Below are 18,410 nucleotides of genomic sequence, written 5' to 3' on the forward strand. Positions count from 1 at the left end.
GGCGGAGGTATGCCCGAAGATGGGGGTGGTGGTGGCGGCGGAGGAGCTGGAGGGCCTCTGCTTGATGATGGAGGAGGGTTGGTGGTGGCGGAGGAGGAGGAGCAGCTACGGCTCGACGTGGGAGGGGGAGGGGGAGGAGGCACAGAAGGACTTGGGCTTGATGAAGGGTGCGGCGGAGGCGGTGGAGGCGGCGGAGGAACGCTTGATGAAGTCGGTGGTGGTGGTGGAGGGGGCACCGCGCTAGATGCAGGTGGAGGAGGCGTGGGCCGGGAAGCAGCTGGCACAGGCGGAGGAGGAGGAGGTTGGCTGGCCGGACTTCTGGGGGGTGGTGGGGGAGGTGCTGGCGTTGATCCCGGGCCATGGGGCACTTTGGGAGGAAGCTGTGGCGGTACCGCAGGGCTTGACGAGCGGGGAGGTGGCCGTGGTGGTGGCCCTGGAGGCGCTGGGTTACGGCTGGGTGGTGCTGGAGGAGCGGACACCTTTCGCTCTCCTTGGAAAGGTGGAGGCACCCCAAACCGGGGTTGACTATCATCCATAGGAGTCTTTGGAGGTCGTGGCGGGGGAGGAGGCCCAGGATTCGCGCCCGATAATGCTCGTTGTCGGCCGGGAAGAGGGGGCCCATTGCTGTGCGCAAATTTGCCAGCATCTGCAATTGGAGGCGGCGCTCGGAATCTCGGCCGGGGCGGGGATGGTTCGCGAGTGGATGCAGGCGACTCTTCCTCTGCTTCAGCACGAGTTCTCCGTGATGGCGGAGGTGGTGGCGGAGCGCCTCGCCGACTACCCGTACTATTACCTGTATGTTGCGGGCTTATAGAACTCGACTTAGGGGCAGGAGGCGCTGATGGAGGAGGCGGAGGGGGAGCTTTGCCCCTTTTATCCTCAGCTGGAGACGGAGCAGAATCGACCCCGTTGCTTTGTTTCTGCTCAATATATGCCTTGATAAAGTCCGAATTCTCCGCGATTTGGTCTTCCGTGATGCCCATCTGCAAGAGTTCGTCCAGAAGACCTTTCCATGACGGATCACTGGTGTCGAAGGGCAAGGGCTTGCGCGGAGGGCTGCTGGGTGGGGGAGGTGCGACTTGAATGGAGGGCGCAGGAGGTTCTGTATGTGCTACTGGTGGAGGCGCATTTGACCCCGATGTTGACCGATGGCCTAGCAGGCTACCGAAAATCGACCGTCCTACGCCGTGTTTACCATTTGCTATGGGAGCAGGGCCTTGACCACGAGTGGATGCGAAAGGTGTCTGTCGGGTTTCTTTGCTCGCATTTTTCTCCCGCTCTTGCATTTTCTTGATGAACGTTTTAGCTTCCTTCTCGTCAGCAAAGGATAAACCAGCGGCACACTCTTCCAGCTCAAACGTGTGAAAGAATGTTCGGTCTTGGTTATAGGGGAAATTATCGTAGATCTCCTGGTCCCAGATAACACCTCGTCCAGAGGGCTGTGGCTCGGAATGAACGGAATCATCAGCAATCTGGGGGAAAAAAAAAGAAGTCAAGGGCCATCAAGACAGACACAGTTACTCACCGATACATCCACCAGCTTCAACCAGAAGGTCCGCCCGACTAGATCATTCGCCAGGACGACGGCACCCTGTAGACCTGTGTATGTCCATTTTTGAGGATCCGGGTAGGCCACATATAATTGCGCAACAGCTACAGCGTGGATCTTGTTCGCTGGTTTGGGGACAGTCCTCTTGACGGTTTCTTTGTCGGCATCACTGAGGATAGATGGCATGACGGACCGCGAAGAGCTAGTTCAAGAATACCGGAAACGGAATTAGAGGTTATGCAGCGCCGTAAGTGTTTCTTAAGGAACTTCTCGATAACGCATTGCAGGAGTTGGTGAAGTTGCTCCAGGCAGAAGTGTACAAACGCACTCGACTTCCAGACACGGATAATCGCTGATGCGGCCAAGAACAAACTCGGGCTAGAGAGGAGGGGCAATTTCTCCGGGTGTTCGATCAAGACTTAAGAAGATTGACTGTGGGTGAGTTTGAGAGGCGGAACCGGGGGCGTACGCGAGTAATTCGTATGCCTATGGGTAGTTGAACTGTTGGCTGTTGGGAGAAATCAGCCTTGAGGGGAAGTCAGAGAAGAGGTCAAGTAGCAGAAAGAGGGAGAGAGGCACACTACCACTAATGCTGCCGCTAAGTTTCTACTACAGTGCCACTAACTCCATTTCCGGTCCCACTTCAGGCCCGAGTGGGGAACTCGGAGAGAATGTAGGGCATTACTATCTAAACATAAGGTATGGATTCTTATTTCTTCTTCCTGGGCTACAATTCGGGCCATCTCTACTGACTGGTTGATGTCAACTGGAAAGGCTATACCCAAAGAAAATAGTTGAACTTGTAATGACCTATTGCGCTCGTAATTTATTTAATCTCCAATCGTTCTTTCCATTATTTAGTCGTTACAGCCATGACTACGAGTTCAATATTCCCGAACCTGTCAGGTTTGAGAGTAGATCAATTCTGGAACAGTCCGTATGTCATGGCCTTTTCGTTCATGAAATTAAATTCAATGTCAGGTGGCTGATTTCCAATCGACGTCATCCCGTTTCCTCTCCAAAACCCCTTCTATTTAAATACCATTCGTACCAAACACAACTCTGCACCATCTTCAGATAAATTAATCATAGAGCTTCTTCTCACTTGGCTACTCGTTCCACCCTATATTGCAATAGAAGATTATTCACTAGGTTACATACACCTCGCTCCAAGATGCCGGTCATTCCTTCAGACACCACCAATTTCCCATCAACAGCCAGCAATAGCTCCAACCAGAATGAATCGCAGAAGGCCACTGCTCAGGACCATCTGTCTAAAGGACCACAAATCCCGGACAGTATGTACCGTGATATCTTTGGTAGATCCTTGGCAGTTTAACTGACAGCCGCAGATATGCCACCCAAAGCTTCCCGGGAGGAAATCGAAGCACGCAAGAAAGAGCTGAACAAATAAATCAGAATTCTCAAGGATGGCCATGATGGAAACTCCATTATCATGAATTATGAAAAATATAGCGGAAATGTTATTTAGGACTGTTACTTGTCTGGTTTATTCTGTGCAATGAATTTTGTAGGTAGCAATTTCGTATGTATAACTTGTCAGATTCAAAGACTATCGTAACTAGTACTCGTCCTAGAATGAATGGCATCAGCTCTTGGCCATGCCAATTACTATTCTCCAGTACGTAGTATAATCACGTCCATTGACCAACATACTACTAGTACTAGTACTTGGTTTTCTTCAGAGGCTTAATTACATCATAGGCACGTGATTTCGTGTTCACTTTGCTCCTCATTGCGCGACAAGGACATGTCTTTTTCGCGTTAAGAGGCTCCTCATGCCGCCGGAACGTACAAATGTCCCGGTGAAGCTGTCCTTGCCGTTAGTAAGTGCTCTGGCCTTTTGCACATATACACCGGAGGTTCTTTTGGTATGACTGACAGCATCAAATCCAGCAATATCAGCAGGACATCTTCACCGAACTGCGCACCGAGGATGAATTGGTCATCCTTGCCCGGGGCCTTGGGCTATTGCGCTTAGTGACTAATCTCTTACATTTTTATGATGCTGCAGGGAATAATCTAGTCTTGGTAGTGGGTGCCGATGATCGAGAGAATGAATGGATCGGCGAAGGTATGTCAAAAGGCTCTCCAGCTTATCCATAGTGCCTCGAGTAGGATATGCCGACGCTAATAGCCAAACAGCACTGGCAGAACACTATGCCATTAGCAAAACCCCCTTTGCCAGAGGACTCAAGGTAATCAACACCGAGAGAGCCTCAGTTTCCATGAGGGAGAGGATCTATGCCGAAGGAGGTATCCTGAGTGTAACATCCAGGATACTGGTTGTAGATCTACTATCAAGTATGTATCCGGAGTAGCTTTCTATGCGATAGCAAGCACCTGATATTTACTTTAACAGAGCTTCTCGATCCTGAAAAGATCACGGGAATGGTTGTGCTTCATGCCGACAAGTAAGGCCCTACTCTAGACTTCTCGTAGATATTTACTCATCACCTTCCAGGATCATGGCAACTTCAACTGAAGCTTTCATCATTCGAATATTTCGACAAATCAACAAAAATGGGTTCCTAAAAGCATTTTCCGACTCCCCGGAACCATTCACTACAGGGTTCGCACCCTTAGCTAATTCTATGCGCAATCTTTTCCTTCGCAAAGCCTCATTATGGCCGCGATTCCATGTTACTGTTGCCGAGTCCCTCGAAGGTCACAGAAAAGCCGAGGTCATCGAGCTTGAGGTTCCGATGAGCGACAAGATGCGTGAAATGCAGAATGCAGTCCTTGAATGTGTGGAAATATGCATCGGAGAACTGAAGAAAGCCAACACTGGCCTGGACATGGCAGACTGGACCCTGGACAGCGCTCTGCATAGAAGCTTTGACATCATGATCAGACGGCAGTTGGATCCTATATGGCATCGGGTGACGTTCAGGACCAGGCAGATTGTTAGCGATTTGAGCGATCTCAGGGCGATTCTCCAGTGAGTTCAATAGCGACCCCTCATCCGTTAAGCATTGTATAACCACTAACTTACCATTAGTGCGTTACTGACGTACGATTCTGTGTCATTTGTCAAATATCTGGATACTATTGTAACTGCGCATTCTCCTCCCCCTGGGTCCACAAGGCATAACTATTCACCATGGCTGTTCCTTGATGCAGCTCATGTTCTGTTCCAGACTGCTAGGTCTAGAGCATATCAAGGGAAAATAAGCAGTGAAGTGGCTCGCTCATCATTGAATTCGTTCCCTACTAGTCTTCAACCTGTCTTGGAAGAACAACCCAAGTGGGAAGTCCTGGCAGAAGTGCTGGAGGAGATAGAAAACGATGCGTACCTCAATCCAGTCAATGTGGACGAGTCGAACAGTACAATTTTGATCATGTGTACCGACCAACGAACTTGCCGACAGCTCCGGGAATATCTGGGGACAATGCATGCTCATGTAAATGACGAAAATGAAGACGACAAAGACATTGGTGACATCACCAGGAAGGGCTCCGCGCAGGTCATGATGCGTAGGAGACTGCGGGACTATCTCAATTGGAAGATATCTCTGTCTAATGTGACGAAGAATTTATCTTCGAAGCCAACAAATGACGAGACTGGGAAAAGCCAAGACTCACCTGGATCATCCACTCAACAAGGACGAGCCCCTCCAAACAAGCGACGCCGGGTCCGTGGCGGAGGTGCTGTTACATCTGCCTCTGGCCGCGTACCGAATAGCAGTGTACGGACAGATGTTGAATTGCCTGGCCAAGTCTCGAACTTACTGGAAGAGATCCAACCCACGGAAGTCGAGGAGGTCCAGAAGGAGGAGATCATAATTGACGATCTGGATGATATGGAAGATTTCTATGAGCTATGCGACATGGATGATTTAATCATGATACACCCCTACGATGGTGACATGGACGAGCACATATTGGAAGAAGTGCGGCCGCGGTACATCATTATGTACGAACCCGATTCGGCGTTCATCCGACGAGTGGAAGTCTATCGCAGCTCTCATGTTGGGCGAAACGTGCGAGTGTACTTTATGTACTACGGAGGATCTGTCGAAGAGCAGCGGTATCTTAGCGCAGTCCGACGTGAGAAAGACTCCTTCACAAAGCTCATCAAAGAGAAAGGCGTAAGATGACCACATGCAACTACTTCTAGGAAACTGTCTACTAACATGATACACACAGAATATGGCTGTCACTCTCACACATGACAAGGGCTTCGAAGACCCTCAAGAACAGTTCCTGCGCACTGTTAATACACGTATTGCTGGAGGCGGACGGCTAGCTGCAACAGCGTCGCCTCCTCGAGTCGTGGTGGACGTACGAGAGTTTAGAAGCGCTCTTCCATCTCTACTACACGGTAATAATATGATTATTGTCCCATGCCAGCTAACGGTGGGAGACTATATTCTTACCCCGGATATCTGTGTTGAGCGTAAATCAATTCGTGACTTAATCACTTCCCTCAGAAATGGCCGTCTCTACAACCAAGCAGAAACGATGCTTCAGTATTACAAGAACCCTCTTCTTCTGATTGAGTTTGACCAGAACAAGTCGTTTACCTTCGATGCATTCGCGTCCGCAACAACACCAGGAACGACTTTCCTAACAGATTATGGGTTCTCTTCTTCCGGAACTGCGACCACAACCTTGTCTGGTAGCAGTTCGCTCGTTAATCCCTCCAGCCCGAAGTCCGCTCAACACCTCCTCGTCCTTCTCACTCTCGCATTTCCTCGCTTAAAGGTCATTTGGTCATCCTCTCCTTACCAGACTGCGGAGATCTTCGCGGAACTCAAGAAGAACAACCCGGAGCCAGACCCTATCCGAGCAGTTCAGATCGGACTAGACATGGACATTGCACCTGGCTCCGAATCCAGTAATGTCATGGCTGCAGCTGGTATAGAGCACCGTACCTTCAATCTCCTTCCTCAGGATATGCTCAGAGCCGTTCCGGGTGTGACACCGGGTGTCCTAGAACGGCTTATCCTTGATACGGGCAATATCTCGGAGATCGCTAATATGGATGTTGAGCAATTGGATCCTCTTGTGGGAACAGAAGCCGCGCGCAAGATCGTCAACTTCTTCCGGAAGAGTGTGTTCGATGAAAGCTAACCTGCATCTACTGTCTACTAGCTTGCGAAGTCCAGCTACTGAAGAGCTAGTTGATGGCTACATTTAGAGTATATAAATAGGACTTCAAAACATAACTTTGTATGTCCAGACTTTTTGTATTCTCGTAACCTTGTCATGAATCTATCATCCAAGTTTTAAATTAAAAGGAACGAAGTAGCAAGAGGGAACAGACAAAAGAATTGCCAACACGAAACACGCTGAGTACAGTCGGTCTCTTGATACGCGTCGCAACCAATTCTCTGCGAAAATCCGAGGTTGTCCCTCATGATAAAAACGATCTTTGGCCAAAAAGCCAATCGAATTATCATGTAGAACTCCAAGAATTTTCTACCCATGATTCATACCCTGACTTTTGGAAGGAGCACTGGGGCAGTGGTAGGTCCCCAAGCGAAGCGGGAAGGCAGCAGCCCCTAGACCTTTCTGGTCTCCTTCCCAGGAAACAGATGGCATAATGATAAAACCAACCGTCAAGCTCCTGCCTGACGCAAGAAAGACCTTTCACAGAAGGAAGCCTGTCGGGTTTCCCAGAAAGGAAATAGCTTGGCTTTGAGAAAGAGAAAAGAGGGGCTGGCGAACAGGATCCCCAGTAGCTCTCGCAGGGCTGAATCCAAAGGGGTGAAGGTTTTTAGAGCTCGTCGACATCGATCTCCTTCTCGTCTTCGCTCTCGCGGTCCTCGTCGAACTCGACGTTGTCCTCGAAGCCTTCGTGGCCGTAGGTATCGGTCTCGTTGATCTTGGCGTGTTCGGGCAGCTCACCGTAGGCCTTGAGACTTCTGGCCTCATCGGCAGTGTACTTCATGATAACGTCGCCCTTTTCGTCCTGGTAATCACGGAGAGAGAGAAGGATGATATCACCCTGGTTGATCCAGACCTTCTTCCTGAGCTTGCCACGAATGTGCGCCAGACGCTTCTCGCCATCGAAGCACAGCGCCTCGAGACGGCCGTTTCCAAGCATCTTCACAACCTGGGCATACTCCTGGCCTTCTTCCTTGAACACGAGTTCACGCTTCTCGTTGTCGTTCTCGTTCTTTCCACGACGACGGTTCTTACCGCCCTGTACATATGTTGTTAGCCTGTGCTCTGTGTAAATATTCCCAAGTTAAACGCTTCCGCAATCTTAAGGTATCTCAGCTGCCCAAAAGTCACCTCCCAGGCACGGGGGGTGGCGATTTGGGAGTTGTTATGGCACCGACTAAAGCACCCACAAAAGAGGCAAAGAAAAGTCTAACACAGCGGGGGCGATTTGTTTCAGGAAAATCCCGTTCTTACCTTTCCCTTATTCTTGGGCATGACGGAAATTCGCTAACCGCGATAACTTTCCACTCGATGCAATATCAGATGGACTGATATAAAAAAGAGGAAGTGGTATATGTCCCAAAGGACCAAGAGTGGTGAAAGTGGGGGAAGTGTCGAGTAGGCGGGAAGCAATTTCGACGCTTTTCTGAATATATAATCGGTGGGGGGCCGGTGGCGTGGCGGCCTGAGTCATGCCTAAGGCTGGCCACAGGGGTCGACCAATGAAAATTGGCTACTGTTACCGCCTCAAATGTTTCTTTTGGCAGAAAAATAAATGGAAATCGTCCGATTTAGGTCGAATTTGGTGAATCCAGCTCCATGAAGAAAGAGCCTACGTCTTTTCTGCCTCTTACCTCTTTGATATTTGATTTCTTGAAAGGCTTCTGACACATATACCTGCGCGCTACCTCCCACCACTGCTAGAATAACTGGTTTCGTCTTGCTAAACAATGAAGGGAAGGTGACACCGTCTAGCGTCAGTGCCCTAGGTCCCAGTCTCATCTTTTCTAGCCACAAAGGCAAGGCTCTTTCTTGACTACCTGGTCGACTTAGACATGAAGTTTCTCGCATCAACAAAGCAGTTTACTCTGCGGTATGTTCCGAAACATGTCATATCTCCTATCGCTTCCCGGTACTTAGCTTCTCCGATCAATCCTATCCGGTTCAAAATTCAACATTTATATGCCACCCGTGATCGGACTACATTATGGTGGAGAGTATCTTCACAACATCTACAGCAGCAAAGGCGAGTGGTCCGGTCATGGTGTGCACGGAGGGTCCGAATAGCGTTTCAGCGCGCGTTGAAAGAGCGTGGCTTTGATACCGAAGGCAGAAGGATAAGGCCAAGCTCTGATGAAAGTGCCGCGCTATCAGAAGGAAATAGTGACAATTTGGTAGGGTCAATCGACATCCTTGTCCGCCCGCAGTGTGTCCAAGAAGATTATGCCACGGTCCAGGCGGATATGAATTCTCTCGTCGATTCCTTGATACAGAACAGGAACAAGGGAGATCACCCAAAATCGCTGCGGAACGAGGGCGTCAAGGTGTCAATTAAGAATTCCCAAAGAAAGAATAGTACTAGTAATTAATCTAATAAGTGTATATATGTCGTCGTTGTGTGACGTTAGTATAGTTATCAACTGTATCATATCCGCATTCTCCGAGTGCAGTGAAGACAATAATTGCTTCAGATGTGGTAACGCAGATCTATCCTTTGTGAGCAATTTTGAGTCTCCTAATAGAAAACACGATTGAATAAACAAGAATAGTGGAGGGCATTCCCCATATGTACAAGGAACTCGGAGATATAACGCGCGGCACTGCCTCCTTGGCATATTCGCTAACTCGCCGACCCTCTCGGGGCCTGGAAGCAAGAAGACAACAACGGACTAGAGCAGTTGTAGCACTAACCTCGCAAGATAGCAATCAACCCTTTCTTATTGTCTACTATTCTTTGTCTTTTATGCGCTATCGATAATCGATTAATTCCTTTTCTTATCCTCCAAGATGCTGGTCTCCTTGACAGTTGGCAAGGTAGACGCTGGAGTCGCCGTCCTCTTGACACAGGATAACCGGCTGGTAAGTCGTCCCCTCTCTTACTGCAATTGATGCGACTGTTTCACCCCTTCAAGGCCTCTCGATCCTTGACTCATCTATTCAACCATGAAACAACATCACTGGATCTGCGACAGTTCTAATACTTGTCCCTTTCGCAAGTGCTAACCCACCAATTACAGATCGAGTTTCCCTCTGTCCTCCTCCCTAACAACATCACATCCGGCAGCATCGTCGACATCACAGTAGCGCGCAATCACTCCGCCGAAGAAGCCAGTGCCACCGGATTCCAAAGTCTCCAGAAAAGCATCCTCAACACATACGGTGTCAAGACTCCCACTCCGCCGGTCCTGCGACTCCGCAACGCAACCCAAACCTCACTAGTACTGGAGTGGGATCCGATCGACCTGGCCACAGCAGCTCTGAAATCCCTCTCGCTCTATCGCAATGGCTCCAAAGCCGGATCCATCCCGCGACCCCTCGAGACACGCTCCACCAAGATCAGCGGACTGGCAATCCACACCGAATACACCTTCCACTTGGTCCTACGCACAACCGCCGGCACATACCAGTCGGAGAAGCTGACATGTCGGACACACAAGATGACAGATCTCTCCGGTATCACGGTTACGGCGGGTGTTTTGCCGGAACAGCAGAAGGAGGCACTTGGTGCTGCGCTGGATCGCATCGGCGGCAAGCTGATTGATACGGTCCGCATCGATACGACTCACTTCGTGTGCACTGAGGGAAGAGGCCCGCTGTGGGAGAAGGCGGTTGAGATGAATATTCCTGTTGTGACACCGGAATGGGTGGATGCCTGTGAGGCTGAGGGCACTATCGTGAGTGTCCGTGGCTACTACCTGAATGCCGACCCCAAGGCTAGACAGCTGGGTCCTATTCATGCGTCGACGCAACATCAGCGTACCATGTCCACTATGACTGCCAATACACAGAATCATATCCAGTCCCAGTCCCAGTCGAGACTGAGCCTCCAGCCTCAACCGACGCGAGAGAGACAGGAGTCTCTCGCTGAACCGCCTGTTACTCCGTTCCCCGGGGCCGGCATGAGTGGTCAACCGAAGGCCGAGGACTCAGAAGGACCTTCGGATGATGAAGATGAACAGCCTCCTCCGCCTCCTCCCAAGGATGAGGATGAAGCTGCAGAGTCCCCGTCCCCGGAGCCGACTACTAATGGTCATGCCGAGCAAAATGGGGAGGCTGATGTTACGGAAACAGCAGTTTCATCCGACAAAGAGGACAAGGCTGATAGTGAAGAGAAGGAAGACGATGCAGAAGAGAAAGCAGAGGAAACAAAAGAAGAGCCATCGGGCGATGAGGTGAAAAAGGGCAAGGGAAAAGAAAGCGAAGGGGACTTCAATGAAGTCCCTCTTTAATGGGTCCATGTGAGCGTTTTCCTTATGTCTCTTTTCCTTGTTTTCTTTTTCATTTCTTTTTCTTCTTCTTATCCTGTTCAAGACTTTGAATTCATCGAAGCCTGTAATTGTATAGCCAGTATGCTAGTAGATGAGTCTCTCGCGGCACGACGTTTCCTAATGTATGCCTTCTTTATACTTCCCACATCTTACCCCTTGCTGCAATCTTGTGGCATGCTTGTACTATAGAGGTAGCTTCCAATGGTTCATGATTTATCTGATAGTATAAAGTTCTCCGTATTACATAGTAATGTTTCAGTAATGATCTCATCATAAACTTCCATAATCATTCGAAATGTCATATATAAATCTAATCAAGATGTACATCTATCTCGTCATGCACACTCCAGTACACGTACATCAAACTATTTGACAACGCCCTCTGGCATGGAAGGACCTCCCCGACCTTCACCTAAAATGCAAAGCAAAGATTGCCAACTATTGCGCCGATATGCTTGGAAACTTCATATGTACGACAAGAGGTACGTTAGATATGTACTGAGCCTCGCTTGTGTTTTTCTTCTTTAGTTTATTGACTTCGTTCCTCGTTGTAATCATCAGCATGATAATGCATGCTTAGTTGACGTTGCGGACAACGTCGTTGATAGCCTGAGCTACGTAGGTGACGTTCTTCTCGCTCACTGTGTGGAATTGGTTTATTAGTAAGGACATTTTCCTTGTGCAGTGGATGAAATCAATGACTTACGGCCGCTGATGGAGGCTCTGCCGGATTTGAGAAGGTAAATGTGATATTTGTCCTTCAAGGCGTACACTTGAGAGGGGGTCAGACCGGTGTAGGAGAACATTCCATTCTGGGAGGAGAGAAGGTTAGTCTTAGCTTGGAATGCTACTGGACGTGGTGATGGGTAGTTTGTCTATTACCTGTTCAACGATGTGTCTCCATGTTCCGGGAGTCTCGAGTTTGATGAGCTCATTGTACAGGGCTTGTCTCATGGTCCTGATACGGGAGCTCATGACCTGCAGATCTTCATGCCACTGGGCAGTGAGTTCATCATCAGTCAGGACTTTCTTAACGATGCTGCATCCGCCGGTGGGACCCATGGAGTATTCTCCACGGATGAAGTGACAGAGGTTGTTGACGACGATGTCGCGGAGGTTCTGGGCACCGTCGTTCAGGACGTAGTGGAATGCACCGACACGCTGGCCATACAGACCAAAGTTCTTCGAGAAGCTCTGGGCAACGCACATTTCCATCTGGGGCTTCTCATTAAGAAAGTACCGGACAGCCCAGGCGTCCTCGTCGGCAGAACCGGAGGCGAAGCCCTGGTATGCAGAGTCGAAGAAGGGGAAGAGCTTCTTACGCTCGCACAGGTCGGCAATAGCTTCCATTGCTCCTTGTTGGGGTCAAGACCGGTGGGGTTATGAGCGCAGGCATGGAGGAGGATGACATCTCCTTGCTGGGCGTCGGCTTCGAGGGTAGACATCATGCCTTCGAAGTCGAAGGAGCGGGTGGCGGCCTTGTAGTACGGGTAGGTCTTCCGGGGGACGCCAGCGAGCTCCCAGATGGTTAGATGGTTGGCCCAGGATGGGTTGGAGAGCCAGACATTCTTGGGCTTCATAAGGTGTGAGAGGAAGACAGCACCGAGGTGGTTGGCACCGGTACCTGCGACAGCCTGGACAGAGCCAATGCGGCCCTTGGTCGCCTTGACCTTGTCGGAGGTGTCTTTCGCGTCGAAGCCGAACATCAGGTCTCGAGCCAGCTCGAGGAAGGGGATGTCACCTTCGATAGCGGTATATTCATGTCTGAAGAGGTTGTCGTCGGCAAGTAGGCGCTTCTCTGCCTCGCGGACGACGGGCAGCGGCCATGGCTTGCCATCGTCTGTACGGTAGACACCCACACCGAGACTGACCTTCTTCGGGTAGTCGTCGTTGGCGTAGGCACGGTTCAAGGCGAAGATCTCATCCGCCGGCACCGGGGCCAAGGTGCTTAGAACAGTCATGGTGGTTATGACGTTGTATAGTAGTCGAGGAAGTTCACTCAATTGATCTCTCCTGGGGGAGTATTGCGATTGCGGAGGAAGGGGGTCACAAAAGGAAAAGAGCGGAGAAGCTGCTGCTTAGATATGGAAGACGAGGTCACTGAAGACTTGTCTATACTGCCAGAATAAGTAATCAAATTACAGAAATGGTTTTCTGCATGACTCAATGGCTAGTGTGATGTATTAGTAGTGGCATTGGCCCGATATCGCCGGCCTAGTTATCCGCTAACATTAAATATTGCCTCTGTTTCATTTTTTTTTTTTTTATTTTTAGTCTAATTATTTGCCGTCGCAGGCGGGCTACAATACCCGACGGAAAAACGCGCTTAGCATGGATAGTTCCTGCATTGTGGGCCGTTCCATGGGGATAAAGTAGGAAAACGCTCCCTGACTGGTCGAGGGCGATGTATCCTTTTGGTAGATGTTCAATGATGACGGGGCTGAGATCACACGCATCTTTGGATGGGTTGGACGTAGAGGTGCATATGACCTTGGACGAGGTTATTTTCTTGCCTAGAGGTGAAAGTAAGGGAGATGTCACCTGTCGGATAGTTGGCAGATCCTCCATATCAAGGCTCGCCACGGATATTTCAATGGAGGGTTTGAGATGTTCATAACTCAAACAACAATTAGGCCAAAAATCCCACAGTGCAGGCACCGCCAGGTATGTGATAGTTGGTAGTTTCTTTTTCTTTCATGCTTTTTGTGTCGCCTTCCTCCCAATAGTGCCTTTGAGGCGCCTTGGCACCAGTGAAGATAGAGATATCTGTCGACACACATTTTATTAACCAGCAATCTGCAAGGTTCTCTGTCATTGTGTGGACTATGACATAATATTGGTAATAATGCTGTGAACCATCTGGGATTCGGTAATAACACCTCAGGGCTATTGAACTGTCGATACGCTGAAGTTGCTACTACTATATATCCGTGGGAAGCCTGATCTAATAGCGAAGTCAATTAGTAGTCGACTTTGAGGTATAGATGTAGCGGGGTAGGTGAGATAAAGATACTATATCAACCGAACCAGATAAAATGCAAGAGTCCAAAGGGACATACATATTCAACATACTTAACAGTGTCCTGTTCCCATTAGGGTGACTACATCGTGGATGTGGCAAGGCCACCCAAGGGTAACAAGTATGGTGACAGCGCGGGAAGTTGATGCGGGTTGAATGAATGGCAGCCTGCGCTAGGTAGGGTGCTGACTGTAGTCGCTAGGTTAGGCCAAATCACGGTCTCTTCCGATTCGAGGTCACGTCGGCTGATCATAGGGAGGGGGCTGGCAGGGCGTGAGATTCGACCTCTAAGCGGAGCTACTCCGATGTATGTATACATAGATGCCTCAGTGTGTGTTCAATTGGACCCTTGATTTTAATAACTATATCCTAAATGAAGAACACCATTTCCTTCAATCTGTAATACTCCCGGTTATATTATGACTGTAATCCAGCCATTGCCAACTTCCTCAGAAACGACTGGGGGATCCTAATCTACACTCATCACGTCCACCAACCGTCATTAAACCACTTTATAACAGCATGCCTCTCGAACTGCTTCGCCGGCTCGACCCAGTCTATGTTGAACACTACAGAAAAGATACAGCGTGGGCCGCCTACATACACATGAAATACTGATCGAAGAGTTTAGAAAGAGTCCGGCGAGATGTGCCGCAGTTATGGCCGTGCTACAGATCCGGAAGTATACCGCAATACTGGGCAGAAATGTCCTACTCTAGGAGTGAGATAAGAGTTCTGATCTTCGAGCCGAAACTGACCGTTAATGAGCAAGGTAGGCTGAAGCAGGGAGCTGCATATATCAATGTCCATGGCTTTGGTTGGGTGTTTGGTAATCTTTCGGCAGACCACGAGTTCTGCAAATGAGTCGTTCATGACCTAGATGGGAAATTTGTGGCATTTGACACCGACTATCGCCTTGCCCTGAAGTATAGGCATTCCACCGATAATGAAGACTGCTGGGCCGCATTCAACTGGGCATGTCGCTGTCCTCCTAGGATCATCGTATGCTCGCAGTGCACAGCTACAGCGGACTAACTCTTAGTCTGGATTCGGGTTCAGAAGGTCGAGGAGTTCAATATTGACCCAGAGCGAATGGCAGTGGGTGGTATCTCAGCAGGAGATTATCTGTCAGCAGTGTTGGCCCATATTTGCCAGGATGCTCACACCCCACTATCCTTGCAAATTTTGTCTGTGTTTGCGTGTGATAAATGTCTTCATCCCAGAGAGGGCGGTTTGATCGGGCTAACGGGCCATACGTGTCGTACCGGGAAGTGCAAGTCACACCGGCACTGCCAACGGCAGAAATATCTCCACAAGCACTTTCATAGAATGCCTCGACCAGCAAGGCCAGAGGAGGTGTGTGCGCATGGTGTCTAGAACTTCGGTACATCCTAAGCATGCAAGCGCCGACTGAGTATACAGGACTGGAAACTCTCCCCTATGCTAGCTGTTTACGGCGGAAATGGACCCTCTATGAGACGAAGGAGAAGCATATGCTGAAAAGCTGAAGGCTGCTGGTGGTAGAACAGAAGTGATGTGTATGCCTGAGGAACTCCATATCTCCCCGCATTTGGAAGATATCTTGAAAATGGGCATATTGTGTAATAAAAAGGTCATTATTGCCATGGAGAAGGAACTTGCTGGATGATGTATATAGAGGAGGATCATGGTTTACCCGGCGAACATTCTTACCATACCGTACAAATCGGGATCTTCGCTAGGTATTGATTTCCTGTATGTATGGTCATCGCGTTACCGGGCCGGGGGATTTCGGCAGCGGAATCGGAAAAGCAATGGAATAACTGCTGAATGCAGCACCTTCGATTTTGCTTTCCTTTTCTCCCTTCTGTGTTTCTCCTCCTAATATACTGATTCTTGTACTTTTATTGTTATTCCTATAGACATATATAATTTAAGGTATTTATACGAGTTTTACCCTCCCAATCCTGAGCCATTGACCTATTCAGTACAAAGCTAAACAGAATCATCCTTGTCTAGCTCCACCATGTTGACACCCTCGAACTCCCGATCCGCAGTGCGGTCGATGGCTTCTTTGGCGCATGCAGCATCTAGAGCGTCCGCCAGTTCCCCCGCAGTCGCACGCTCTGCTTTAGCATGTGCTGCCCGGTCCCCCGCTTCTCTCGGGTGCCGTCGCGCTCTGAGCACCAATAGCCGACAACTCCAGTTCCCCCGCCTTCAGTCTTTGAACACCATCTCCAGCAAGAGAGCTTTTGGTACAACCGCAAGAATGGTACGCATACTGGGCTTTACGATAGAAGAATGCTAGTCGTTGTACTCTCCGTTCAATACTGTAGCAATGGTTTTGCTTCTAGCGGAAGAGTACGGTTTTCGAACGCACAATGCTGACGATTCCTCTTCTCCCAGGCTTCGGAAACTCGTGTTGAAACTGACGCCTTTGGCGAGATTGAGGTGAGCTTATTTCCTATCTTACACTGTGTTTTCTACATGGCCTAATCGTATGCTGTGATAGGTCCCCGCCGACAAGTACTGGGGTGCCCAGACCCAGCGGTAAGAGGCCGCCTCTAGAAGCTCATCGAGCTTGTACCGACGAGAAGACATACAGAGGCTAATCAATCCGAGAATAGTTCCTTGGGTAACTTCGACATCAACCAGCCTCAGGATCGCATGCCCGAGGGCGTTGTCAAGGCTTTCGGTATTCTGAAGGGTGCTGCTGCTACTGTGAACATGAAGTTTGGCCTTGGTACGCATATCTTTACCAGCATAGTGTTAAAACAAAACCTTTCTAACGATTTCCCATGTGTTATAGACCCAAAGGTTGGTGAGGCTATCCAGAAGGCTGCCGCTGAGGTTGCCGAGGGTAAGCTCTTGGACCACTTCCCTCTTGTTGTTTGGCAGACTGGTTCCGGTACCCAGTCCAACATGAACTCTAACGAGGTCATCTCGAACCGTGCCATTGAAATCCTGGGCGGCAAGATGGGATCTAAGAAGCCTGTGCACCCCAACGACCACGTGAACATGTCTGCTTCCTCCAACGACTCTTTCCCCACTGCTATGCACATCGCTGCTGTCTTGGAGCTCGAGGGAACTTTGCTGCCTTCCCTCAAGAGCCTTCGCGATGCCCTCCAGGTGAAGGTGGAGAACTTTGAGAAGATCATTAAGATCGGTCGTACCCACCTGCAGGATGCTACCCCTCTTACTCTTGGCCAGGAGTTCTCCGGCTACGTTGCTCAGCTTGATCGCAACATCGAGCGCGTTCAGAACTCTCTTCCCCACCTTCGCTACCTTGCTCAGGGTGGAACTGCTGTCGGCACTGGCCTGAACACCTTCAAGGGCTTCGATGAGGCCATTGCTGCCGAAGTCACCAAGATGACTGGCACCGAATTCAAGACCGCCCCCAACAAGTTCGAGGTCCTCGCTGCTCACGACGCGATCGTCGAGGCCTCTGGTTCTCTTAACACTCTTGCTTGCTCCCTCTTCAAGATCGCCCAGGATATCCGTTATCTCGGTTCTGGACCTCGTTGCGGTCTGGGAGAGCTGATCCTCCCCGAGAACGAGCCCGGCTCCTCTATCATGCCCGGAAAGGTCAACCCCACTCAGTGCGAGTCCCTCACCATGATCTGCTCTCAGGTTATGGGCAACCACGTCGCTGCTACCGTCGGTGGCATGAACGGCCAGTTTGAGCTTAACGTCTTCAAGCCCGTCATGATCCGCAACCTCCTGCACAGCTCGCGCATCCTTTCGGATGGCATGAAGAGCTTCGAAAAGAACCTGGTGCACGGTCTCGAGGCCAACGAGCCCAGAATCAACTCCCTGCTCCACGAGAGGTATGTATTTCCTTCGCTTTACGTTAGGCTGCCCAAACTAGACTAACTCCTTGACAGTCTGATGCTCGTCACCTGCTTGAACCCCGTTATCGGTTACGACATGGCGTCCAAGGTCGCTAAGAACGCCCACAAGAAGGGTCTTACTCTGAAGCAGAGTGCCATGGAGCTTCAGGCCCTTAGCGAGGAGGACTTCGACACCCATGTCCGCCCCGAGCTGATGCTTGCTCCTAAGGAGAAGAAATAGAGAGGTGCATTTTGATACCTGAATAACGAAAAGGGGTTAGGATGGGTTGGTTCAGTTTAAGATATAGCGAATTAGCATCTTTTTCCTTTTAGATTTGTTGTGATGTAGTCTAGTGTATACAGATATAAAATGCTGGTTGTACGGATTTTATTTTTAGAATTGGTGTATTTTTTGTTTTTTACCAGGCTGTGGCTACGAGGTTGTCCTGGAGTTATTTTTGGAATTCCACGGGTAGCTACGCCAACGAGATAGTGCGCCCGCTGTTGCCCTGTAAAATGCGCTGGCCTGAGAAAAATTAGTAGCTCCCAATTACATGCATGCATTAGTAGCATACTCCGAGGGTACCGAGAGGTATAGCACAGTGGCTGTGAAAGGCGAATGTTTTTTTTTT

At 49.7% G+C, this 18,410-nt stretch overlaps 7 protein-coding genes across 7 annotated transcripts; 4 read left to right on the plus strand and 3 right to left on the minus strand.

The window, feature by feature from the left end:
* Positions 1 to 2: 2 nt before the first annotated feature.
* On the minus strand, positions 3 to 1,735 carry ANOM_010424 (WASP family protein; the record flags this gene model as incomplete). Its single annotated transcript, XM_015555680.1, has 2 exons — positions 3 to 1,472; positions 1,526 to 1,735. Coding segments are annotated over 2 exons (1,680 nt in total), but the record flags the coding sequence as incomplete, so codon positions are not given.
* Positions 1,736 to 2,723: 988 nt separating this feature from the next.
* ANOM_010425 (uncharacterized protein) lies at positions 2,724 to 2,963 on the plus strand (the record flags this gene model as incomplete). Its single annotated transcript, XM_015555681.1, has 2 exons — positions 2,724 to 2,847; positions 2,902 to 2,963. 2 exons carry the CDS (start codon positions 2,724 to 2,726, stop codon positions 2,961 to 2,963), a joined length of 186 nt encoding a protein of 61 aa, XP_015401661.1.
* Positions 2,964 to 3,348: 385 nt separating this feature from the next.
* Positions 3,349 to 6,646, plus strand: ANOM_010426 (ssDNA endodeoxyribonuclease RAD1; the record flags this gene model as incomplete). Its single annotated transcript, XM_015555682.1, has 7 exons — positions 3,349 to 3,396; positions 3,467 to 3,644; positions 3,716 to 3,874; positions 3,933 to 3,984; positions 4,035 to 4,511; positions 4,572 to 5,661; positions 5,720 to 6,646. The coding sequence occupies 7 exons, from the start codon at positions 3,349 to 3,351 to the stop codon at positions 6,644 to 6,646; spliced, it is 2,931 nt and encodes a 976-aa protein (XP_015401662.1).
* Positions 6,647 to 6,930: 284 nt separating this feature from the next.
* On the minus strand, positions 6,931 to 8,019 carry ANOM_010427 (translation initiation complex factor eIF1A). Its single transcript, XM_015555683.1, has 2 exons — positions 7,937 to 8,019; positions 6,931 to 7,721 (listed from the first exon to the last, which is right to left on the minus strand). The coding sequence occupies exons 1-2, from the start codon at positions 7,955 to 7,957 to the stop codon at positions 7,293 to 7,295; spliced, it is 450 nt and encodes a 149-aa protein (XP_015401663.1). The 5' UTR covers positions 7,958 to 8,019; the 3' UTR covers positions 6,931 to 7,292.
* Positions 8,020 to 9,408: 1,389 nt separating this feature from the next.
* On the plus strand, positions 9,409 to 10,911 carry ANOM_010428 (putative chitin biosynthesis protein (Chs5); the record flags this gene model as incomplete). The annotated part of the gene is made up of 2 exons (XM_015555684.1): positions 9,409 to 9,541; positions 9,700 to 10,911. Exons 1-2 carry the CDS (start codon positions 9,470 to 9,472, stop codon positions 10,909 to 10,911), a joined length of 1,284 nt encoding a protein of 427 aa, XP_015401664.1. The 5' UTR covers positions 9,409 to 9,469.
* A 615-nt stretch (positions 10,912 to 11,526) lies between these two features.
* ANOM_010429 (putative aspartate transaminase) lies at positions 11,527 to 12,911 on the minus strand (the record flags this gene model as incomplete). The annotated part of the gene is made up of 4 exons (XM_015555685.1): positions 11,527 to 11,591; positions 11,657 to 11,762; positions 11,833 to 12,234; positions 12,273 to 12,911. 4 exons carry the CDS (start codon positions 12,909 to 12,911, stop codon positions 11,527 to 11,529), a joined length of 1,212 nt encoding a protein of 403 aa, XP_015401665.1.
* A 2,928-nt stretch (positions 12,912 to 15,839) lies between these two features.
* ANOM_010430 (class II fumarate hydratase) lies at positions 15,840 to 18,164 on the plus strand. The gene is made up of 7 exons (XM_015555686.1): positions 15,840 to 15,886; positions 15,968 to 16,220; positions 16,355 to 16,399; positions 16,461 to 16,498; positions 16,576 to 16,691; positions 16,758 to 17,775; positions 17,833 to 18,164. Exons 2-7 carry the CDS (start codon positions 15,975 to 15,977, stop codon positions 18,017 to 18,019), a joined length of 1,650 nt encoding a protein of 549 aa, XP_015401659.1. The 5' UTR covers positions 15,840 to 15,886; positions 15,968 to 15,974; the 3' UTR covers positions 18,020 to 18,164.
* The last annotated feature ends 246 nt before the right edge of the window (positions 18,165 to 18,410 follow it).

The sequence above is a fragment of the Aspergillus nomiae genome (assembly GCF_001204775.2).
Source record: "Aspergillus nomiae NRRL 13137 chromosome Unknown contig00549, whole genome shotgun sequence".
In the NCBI taxonomy this organism is placed as follows: Eukaryota; Fungi; Ascomycota; class Eurotiomycetes; order Eurotiales; family Aspergillaceae; genus Aspergillus; species Aspergillus nomiae.

Excerpts from the sequence above, each read along its gene's own strand:
- ANOM_010427 (XM_015555683.1), bottom strand. The coding sequence starts at position 7,957 with ATGCCCAAGAATAAGGGAAAG. Across the intron at positions 7,722-7,936 it reads TGCCCAAGAATAAGGGAAAG|GGCGGTAAGAACCGTCGTCG; the intron begins GTAAGAACGGGA and ends ACATATGTACAG.
- ANOM_010430 (XM_015555686.1), top strand. The coding sequence starts at position 15,975 with ATGTTGACACCCTCGAACTCCCGATCCGCAGTGCGGTCGATGGCTTCT. Across the intron at positions 16,221-16,354 it reads TTGGTACAACCGCAAGAATG|GCTTCGGAAACTCGTGTTGA; the intron begins GTACGCATACTG and ends CTCTTCTCCCAG. Across the intron at positions 17,776-17,832 it reads AACTCCCTGCTCCACGAGAG|TCTGATGCTCGTCACCTGCT; the intron begins GTATGTATTTCC and ends ACTCCTTGACAG.